This window comes from Eptatretus burgeri, chromosome 4 (assembly GCF_056783735.1).
Source record: "Eptatretus burgeri isolate ZD-2024b chromosome 4, Ebu_testis_v1, whole genome shotgun sequence".
NCBI lineage: Eukaryota > Metazoa > Chordata > Myxini > Myxiniformes > Myxinidae > Eptatretus > Eptatretus burgeri.
Window position 1 is genome coordinate 70,884,112 of NC_140964.1, and position 10,042 is coordinate 70,894,153.

Here is a 10,042-nt window from a genome sequence, read left to right on the forward strand (position 1 = left end):
TGTCTGCACTGTCACTGATGATTCACCAATAAGCGATGAAACCAGTCTGGTAGCTGAGCTGGTGTGTTGCATTGGTATTCTCATGTGTGTATTCTGGGTGAATATCTTTACAGCTCTGGAGGAACTCTGGGAAGGGTTCAAAACAGCAAATCACTTCCCTTGCTTCAGCCTTCTGGGGTTGCTTTATGCAGCTTCTTTGGCTGCAGGAGTGTGGAAGGGGTCCATTATTTACATGTATATGTGCATCTAAATTAATAAATGGAATTGTGTGTGTGTCTGTCATTGTGTCTCCTCCATAACTCCAAAACCATGAAATCTCGCAGCCTGAAACTTTGCATGCATACTAAGGGAACTCCAAGGAATGTCAGAGCTAAGGGGTTGAAGACTTATTGATGCAAGACATTTCAGGTTTTCAATTTTAATCGATTTGTAAAATATTCTAAAAGCATGTTTTCGCTTTGTCATTGTGGGGTATTTTGTGTAGATGGGTGACAAAAAATTTAAATTTAAACCATTTTTAATTCAGGCTGTAACACAATAAAATGTGACAAAAGTCAAGGGCTATGAATACTTTCTGAAGGCACTACTGCTCACTGTTTGTTGGTAGTTATGTTTCTCATATTCATCTGAGTACAGCTCATCAACAAACAAATCTCATGGTCGTTGCAATCCTTGATGGATCCGTGCAGTAAATTATAGCTTTTGCTATCTCTTTGTCGAGGGGTCCACAGATACAACAATGGGAAAACCCCTGCACTATATTCTACTGTACGGATTCATGAAAGGTTGTAACTACCGTGGCATTTGTTTGCTCAATTAAGCGCAACGTTTATTCATTATTACTTGATAATGAGTAATTGACAGATCTGTTACTTATTTTCAACAAGATGAGCTAACAAACTACCCCTGACCCGACCCTCTCTAACCATGTGATACTTCAGACACCACAAGAGTATGAAGCTGAATATCACAACAAGAGGAATCGCAGTGGCGATCCCTACAGCAAGTTCCACGGTTATGCCTATGATGGAATCTGGGTGATCGCCAAGATGGCACAACGCTCTCTGGAGCTGTTACGCACAACTGGGAATGTTGGTGGTAACAGCACTCTGCAGGCCTTCGACTACTCTTACCCACAAAGAGGGCAGATTTTTCTGCAAGCGATTAACGAGACTAACTTCTTTGGTGTCACGGTATGATGAGGGTGTTTTATTGTAATGAGCTCTTGGAAAAATATTGTCAATTGTGATGTCAAGTTGGTAATGATCTCTTGAATTTCAGCATTACAATGGAGGTTAGCAATGTGTGGTTGTTAATGCTTTCCTTTTTTTAAATCAGAGGTAGAGGCTCACAGAGTAGCTGGGTAACAAAGGACAGAGGGGAAACAAAACATAAACAGGATCAAGGAGTACAGGTGAACAAGGCAAAGCACAACTAGTAAAAGGAACATGGTGAGGCAGAATTAATGAGAGTCAAATAAATATATCATTGGTGGGTCTAGGGGACATCATGAGATGGTGATGGGCTGTCACTTTGAAGGAGATAGCACCAAAGGGCAGACTTTTGAAGTCAGTTTCATATGTGAGAGAAAAGTGGGAGGCAGGGGAGGTGGGGGGGGTGGTGGGGAGTGAGGTGAAAGGGGCACAAAGGGGTGAAGGTGAGCAGAAAGCATGGACCTGGGGAGGGTAATAAGGAAGAGGTAGTCGGATGAATTCTGTGACTTTTGTGTGCAGACGTTTGTGTTTGGGAAGGGGTGATGGGCTGTAAGTTGTTAATGCTTATACTCTGCATACTTGTGATGTTTCTCTTTGATAATTAAATAAATAAACAGTGCGAGCCATCTCTTCTGGGGAGCCGAGTCAGCAGCAGGGATTTTGGAACTTAACCAATGTGATCGATGGTATGTCCTTTGGTTAGTAAGGATATAGCACCATTACTGAAGGAGTGCACTCAACCACTGTGTGAAGGGGTTTAAGTGACACTGCAGGCACAGCCACAAAACCACACTCTTGGCATCACTCACCACATCCTGAAAAACACAAAAGACCTGACAGCCAAATTCACTCTTGCAAATCAAACGGTGACCAGTATGCAAAAATCAATCTGGTGAAGTTGATTCTTCAGGTTGTGATGCTGGTTCGTGCAAACTGCAGAATATGTGCGGAAAAAGAGGTTTTGTTATGACGTCACCCACACCATTTCTCAACCTCTTTACCAATATTTTTCATTTTTACTCTGTCTCCTGTTGATATTATTTCCGTCCCACATCTGTCTGGTCATCATCACCTCACAGTTACAATATAAACCCTCCATAAACTCGTTTCTCTTTCCACGACGCTTATATATTAAATGACGTTTTGTCAGCAGCACTCAAGTAGAAACTGTCACTGTCGATGGCAGTGTAAGAACACTCAGAACAAGCTGACAGACAGCTTCTCAATCGGGCTTGCCACGTTAAGTGAGATATTGGCACAGAGGCATGTCCACTCAGCACATCAATGCCTGGAACATCAGACGTGCTTGATGTGGATCCTCCTGTCTGGCTGGTCATCCAATTTGGCACATTTGAACCTTATCTCTGTTGAGGTTTTCCACTCACTAATTTCACCATCGCTTTACACATTTCCACATTCTGTATTTGACATGCTGCATCGGCCTAACTCCTCATTGAGCAATGTCCTGCTGACATCATTGAGGAACCATCTTTGATGCTGGTCCACAGTGTATGATAAGCTTTGTTAAAATTGTTTATATGAGGTTAACCTCCAAATGTAGGCAGTGCTAGGTTTTATTTTAGTGGAACATCCTGAAATCATGCTCTACTGCACGTAATTTTGATGTGAATGATCTTCGACTTTGTGTAAGCTGGTTATATAACGTGAGGGTATAGCTATTTGTAGTCTCTAATATTATCCAATAATAACGACAGTTTTAAAATCGATTGTGTACCTATTCAAGGTTTTACCAAAGCACACTTCGTGTAACACCACAACAATGCTTGGCTAACATCTTGTCTGATAATGAGTCGACACACTTTAGGGAATTTATTACCCTCGCCGAAGGAAAGGGTATTGCATTTGTGTCTGTTTGTTACTTACGAAATCTAAAGATTTCGAAAGTATATTGATCAGTTCCGTTGCTGTTTGTTTGTGTGTTTGTTTGTGTGTTTGTTTGTTTGTTTGTTTGTTTGTAGGCACGATAACTCGAGAACGGAAGAAGCTACCAATTTCAAATTACACCACGTGATTCAGGAGGGTGATGGCTAGTGCTGATTAGATTTTGATCAAAATCGGTCAAAGGTCAAGGTCACAGTGAGGTCAAACATCAAAAAAAAATTTATAACTCGCGAACGGAAGAAGCTACCAATGTCAAATTACACCACGTGATTCAGGAGGGTGATGGCTAGTGTTGATTAGATTTTGGTCAAAATCGGTCAAAGGTCAAGGTCACAGTGAGGTCAAACATCAAAAAAAAATTTATAACTCGCGAACGGAAGAAGCTACCAATGTCAAATTACACCACGTGATTCAGGAGGTTGATGGCTAGTGCTGATTAGATTTTGGTCAAAATCGGTCAAAGGTCAAGGTCACAATGAGGTCAAACATTCGATTTATGATGGTTTGGTACAGAATCATCGTAGAAACTTCCTGTTTGCATCGCTACCTTCTCTAGAGACAGCTTTTATTAGACAAGGTCAGAGGTCAAGTTGACGATTTCGTAAGTACCAGTCTATGACTGCTTGTTTGTTTGTTTGTTACTTGTAAAATTGAAGATTTTTCAAGTTTATTGATCAGTCGATTTTTGTTATTCTGTCTGTTTGTCAATCGCCGAAAGTTCACAATTCTAATTCGATCGTCATGAAACTTTACCAAGTTGTAGAGGTAGTCTCAACTGAGAAGCCTCTTAATTTTGAGGTCAAAGGTCATCTTGAGGTCCAATTTCTAAAAACGTCATTGTTCATCTGATTGACTTGAAATCTGAACAAGATTTGCATATTGCGTCACTGAATTGGGAAACAAACTATTTTTGCGGTCAAAGGTCAACTCGTGGTCAAACTTCTAAAATCATCATTTTTTTTAATCTGGTAGTGATGCAGAATACATGTTTTAAATTTCAAATTGATTGGACACATGGTCTGGCAGCCAGCATTATTTAAATTTGGATCTAGCTTCTTTATGTTTTATTTTTATTTATTTATTTATTTATTTATTTATTTTTTTGAGCGAGGCTCACATGGCTGTGCCTGGATGGGTTTGAGGGTAGAGGAGTAGCAGCTGAAACCTGAATCCTATCCAGGTTCCTCCTGATGACTTCATCTTTGCTTTTTGTTTGTCTGGGTTCCTTCTGATAATTCCGATGCAGGACTGTACCGATTTGGTCTTCCATTTGAGTTGAATTGAATTTATTTTAATCCCATTCTGAATTAAATTGAATAAGAATAAATGTCATGGGTCAGGGTCAGGCGTCCGATCAAAGTGGGGTTGCAGCAAAGTGGGACGTCTTGGTATCTGGTAATCACTGCCAGCAGTTATAAAGTGACAGTTCTAATTATATCTCTTAATAATTACGTAACACACCAGTACACAAACACCACAAAAATACACCACACAAAACTACACAAGCACCATGCAAAATCTCTGATTGCTCTTTTTCTTGTTTATTACTTGCACCAGGTTTGTAAGATGTGATGTGTTGTGAGTGTGGTGAGGGGGGGTGTGGGGTGGGTGGTTGGAGTGTGGCTCAACTGTCTCAATTGAGAAAATTTAATTTGGTAGAAGGGAAGATGATTGGAGAGAGGAATAAGTGTGGAGGTTGAGTTACATACATGAGAGGCATGGGAAAAGAATGGAATGGGTGATGGGAATAGATTCCAGTCAAAGAAGTACAGGAGAGGGGAATTTATGGGACTGTACTCACGGGGTAAGGAGGGTGTATCAAAAGGACCTAAACAGATACACACCTTGGACATTATTTGAAATACTGTATATTGTTATCGGCCATAGACATATTGTTGCGGGGCCGGGTATCAGCTGCGAGCACGACCGCTAGATGGAGCTGCAGGGTCGGCTCGACCGATCGCCCTGAATTTAGATTGTACCTTTTCAGAAAACTCCGAAAAAGTACGGGTTCCTTATCGGACCGTGAAGCGTCAATATTTCTGCCAAGTGGTACAGGGTTATTCGCCAATTTTAAAAATACCTAGATTTCCACATGGCGATTTGCCGAGTCTCCACACCCTCGACGGCACCCGTACAGAACGAGCCCCTTTGCGTACTCGAACCGCATGCAACCCGAGCGGTTTATCGCCGAGATACGTCAGTCCAAATGTCCCGTTACAGCGGCAACAGCCTGGCTAATTTTCCAACACGCAGCACGCTAAGCCAATGGAGGAAAGGACACGAACGAGCGGATACATTTCACAAATGGGAATGTTTATTTACAATAATAATTGGGGAACAATGGAAGAGCAGAGAGCAGAGTTAAAGAGCAGAGTTAAACCGATTAAAAAAAAATGCACGTATATACAGCACGGCACTTATACAATTTCCTACTTAACTGACTGGCACCACAAACACACATATACACACACACCGAAAGAATCGGACCAAAATGGTCTTTATTCGGACCTCCAGCCTGGAGGACAGTCGAGCTGGAGGTGAGAGTCTGTTTGACCGTTCCGCCTCGTGTGGTCTTCAAGGACCAGGTCCTCGAGGCAGAACTGGACCCCCAGCCAGATCCAGATGCCCTCATGACCGGGCTCCAGGCGAACAAAGTCAGCAGGGCGAAAGCTGGCAGGAGAAGACCCTCTGTTACACTGACCGCAGACGCTTTTGCACTCCACCACCTTGCGCACAGATGTTCACTTCTTGCCAGAACCCCCACCCTCTTTTTTGTGCTCAGGCACGAGAGACATCCTTTTGTTGCCACTCGCCTCCTCATTGGACAGTCCGTTCTCGGATGACTCGTCGCGGCCTCCCAATTGGCCTCAGGCCGAACACTCTCCTTGGCTAAGGCGGAGCCAGCCTGAGGTGCTGAGCTTCCTGGTTGGACAAGGAGCACGCCCCTGCCCTTCTGGGCGGAGTCTCAATCTGAGGTCATGAGGTTCCTGGTTGGACAAGGAGCACGACCCTGCCCTTCTGGGTGGTCTCGATCTGAGGTGATGGACATCTCCGCCACCGTATGTGATAGGACACACGTAGACAATGGCGTCGAGCAGAACGAGGGGAAGATGACGCTGGCGTTGATGGTGGTGTAAAAATAAACGAAAAGAAAACCTGACTATTAAAATAAATCCACAGCACAGGAACATTTAATTCCCCATTAGACTGGGGTTGGGACCCTAACTGGCAACATGTACTTACAGATATAACTGATCTATAGGACCTGTATGTTGTGTGCTCATGGCTTCCAGGTTCGCAACAATATTACATCAAAAAATTTAAACAATTTTAGGGCGTAGCCAGGCTGAGGCAGACGATGCAGTTGCCTCGTCGCTCATTTCCTGAAATATGATCTGGCCTGAGCCCTCTGGCCATCTGAGCTCCCTGAGGAGTAAACTATCAAAGCTACCCGGCAGTGCTCTGAATACTCTTATCTCCACTCCTATCACAATACCTAAATAGGACAGTTCACCTCTTTTCGCCTCATCGCTTTTGGACCTCTGGCTACGCCCTTGCCAATTCTGATCCCTTACCTGGCCATTCCTCCTCTTCCAGCACTCAAATTACTTCCTTCCCTGATCCATTTCAACCCCACCCCTTCTCCACTTTGTTTTGTCTCTAATTCTTCTCATACTCATGTGTGTATCTTTCTGTTTACTTCCTCGATATTATTTTCCTTTTTATGACACCTCCCACCCTGCTTCATCGATCCGGAATACTGTGTTTAGATTGTCCTTTTTATTGTAGAATGTTGGTCATTTTAAGTTTATTTTTCATGGGTTTGCCTGTTTGTCATATTCATCTGAGTACAGCTCTTCATACACAGATCCCAGGTTCATCATTCCATATCCGAGAATTATGTTGATTTGTCTATTGTCTCCGAGCATCTTTGTATTACATGTAAAAGTACATTGATCTCTCCATATGATTTGTGTACTTTTCTTCTTTCTTTTTACCTCCACCACCAAAGGTGGACGGAGGTTATGTTTTCACACCTGTCTGTTTGTCTGTTCGTCTGTGAACAGGATATCTCAAGAAGTTGTGGATAGATGCAGCTAAAAATTGGTGGACAGATTGGGTGGGTGACAAGAACGAATGAATGAGATTTTGGTGAAGATCCGGATTCAGATACTAGAATTTTTAAGTGATTCTTCACCATTGAGAGATGGGGCCAAAAATGATAGAAAGCATGGTATTTCAAAAACTTGTTTTTGGATTATGACAAAACTTGGTGGATGAGTTGGTTAGGTGCAACAACAAGCCAATTCGGTTTTGGTTAAGGTCCGGTTACAGATCCGGCCCATCAGAGGGATGCAAAATGTTAAATGTTTATCCTGATGGAGGCATGTGCTGTGCTCGGTGCCATTCTAGTCTTTTGTATGCAGCACATGGCTGTCGGTAGCATCATTAAGCCTTCTTTTATTTTTTTCTTCCTGCACTCTCAACACATTTCCAAGCTCTATCAATTCTCGAGCTGTATCTCGGAGTCAGTTCAGACTTTCGGAATTAAATTTTGCATCAATAATGTGACTAAAAAGTACCTAATTGACCTAAAGTGGGTTGACCTAATTTTTTTAACCTTGACTAATTTTCAGGTCATGACCTGATTATAGTGTTTTAAGTATTTTCATCATAACTCGACTAAAGTTTATCCGATCGGGAAAAAAATTGTCCTCTCTTAGATGGCTGAAGGCAAATATGCATTTACACTTCATTTACATCGTACCCATCGGAGTTAAAGGTCAAGGTCAAATGGCGGTCTGAGAAAAAAAAACACTTTTTTTGTCATCGCTCAATGTTGCCAATGAAGAATCTCAAAGTCCGCTTTGGCCTTCCAATATGTTTTTGCGTCGTAATAGTGGATCTGCAATGAAGTTGCGCACCTGATATTTGATTTGTGTCCTTGACCAACTTTTTTGGGATTGTGACCAAATTAACAAAAAATATATTCTTGATCATAACTTGAATAATTTTCCTCTGATTTTCATGATGTGAGTTTTAAGGATCGACCGTAGATGGGGATACATTTTCTTTATCTACACTCTATCCCTAAATGTTGAATCTCAAGGTCATATGGTAGTCTGAACAAAATTTGACCATCATTGGATTGCGGGCAAAGGGAAAAGTTGTGGGCGATTCTCAAGGGTAAGCCTCCCGGGGCAGGCCTACCCTTGTTGATCTCTTTGTGATCGCAGATATCTTGTTTACTCGGGAATGGGTGGGAGTGTGTTTATGCCATTGATGCAGTGCCCCCTGTAGGTTAGAGTAGGAATTTGGAATTTGTCTGTGGTGCCAGCGATAGCTTGCCCACTTTTCACAAAGGACACCATGGGATCTTTAATGGTCACCGACTAGCGCTGGCAGATGTCACAACCAGTTTAACGTACATCTGATAGACGGCACACACATTGATGCCTCACCCTGCCTGTGAGACACTACAATGACAATATAGTTAAACCAACATTCAAATCCCAGGCTAAACAGCTGAGGCGAGTGTGTAAACATCTAGGTTATCTTTCCAGCCATTAATATATGAACAAGTTCCAGCATGAGCCCGAGGTTCCCTTCCTGTTTTTTTTTTCACAGTGCAAGGGAGTGTGGGGGTGGGGGTGGTGGAGGAGGAGGAGGAGGGAATTTAAGGTATAATTTTTATTTTCATTAATGTACTTTTTCATGCTATTTGATTAAATACCCCTCTTTTCATACACATGTAATCTTGACCTGTATGGCTCCCTGCTGGTTACTAGTTACATTGCACAAGGGAAGAGGAACCAAAGGTAATCAGAGTAACAAAAGATTATTGGTCTCCATTTTAATTAACAACACACAGCCAATGTGGCAATTTCTATTGAGGAGGAAGGCAACCGGGCGTAGTGGCGTGTGCCTGTAATCCGGCTACTCGGAGGCTTGGGTTGGAGGATCGCTTGAGGACGGGAGCTCTGTGCTGGGCTGTGCTATGAGAGGGTGTTGGGCAGCCCGGAATCATGGCGAAACCCAATCCATATCCCTGTGTTGTAAGAGGCGACCAGGGTTGCGTCAGGAAGGGCATCCGGCGTAAAACCTATGCCAAATCAGTATACGGATCATGACGGATGATCTGCTGTGGCGACCCCTCACGGAAGCAGCCGAAAGACGAACAATAACATTTAAAATATATACCAATGAAATGTGTTCACAATGAATGGTGCAGATTCCACTGCTGAGCACACGTCTCCTTTCTTATGTCATTTCTTCATTTCACATACCATGTACTCTTCTTAATGAAATTTTTTACAATCCTCCTGATAAATTCCAAGACAAGGCCAATTACATTTTCCTGATGATGGACATCATGGTTCTTCCTGAGAAAATGCAAGAAGAAAACTGACACGGTGATGCAATTTTACAGATAAACGAGGTGTGCATAATTGGAGTACAGGTAATTGTGATTATAGTCCCCTGGATGTCATCAGATTCGGTGTGTTTGAATTGCATGGTGTGGGTGCATTGGCTGTAACTTAATTCACCCTTGTATTCTTATTTAGATCTTCTCGCAATGCTGGGGAATGTGGATTATCGTTTCCAAATTCTGTGAGCACTGTGCACAGTGAATTGTAGAAGGAACGTTTAGCCTGTCGATCAAGGCCCATGCCATGTGACCTGGATATTTGTCGGTGTCTGTCCACATCAATCGTGTGTCATCCAAGTACATACTACGTCAGTCATGTATCATCCACGTACGAGTCTGTTATGGATACTAGAGTGATTAAACTTCTTTCTTGGCAGCTTCATCTGAGATCCTTGCATGTTTTATTCATGGGACGTGAACTCCAGTGGCTGCGTAATGTGGTGATGTTCATTACTGTCTTTTGCAAATTCCACTCATGAATCTACCCCTCAAG

At 42.6% G+C, this 10,042-nt stretch overlaps 1 protein-coding gene across 2 annotated transcripts in view; it reads left to right on the forward strand.

Annotated features, from left to right (window-relative positions):
* Positions 1–1,591, forward strand: part of LOC147028309 (gamma-aminobutyric acid type B receptor subunit 2-like) — a 262,838-nt gene extending 261,247 nt beyond the window's left edge. For both annotated transcript variants that reach the window (XM_085878595.1, XM_085878596.1), the window contains exon 8: positions 942–1,591. In XM_085878595.1, coding sequence (XP_085734721.1) covers positions 942–1,199 — 258 coding nt within the window. In that variant the 3' untranslated portion in view covers positions 1,200–1,591. The remainder of the gene's footprint in view (positions 1–941) is intronic.
* The last annotated feature ends 8,451 nt before the right edge of the window (positions 1,592–10,042 follow it).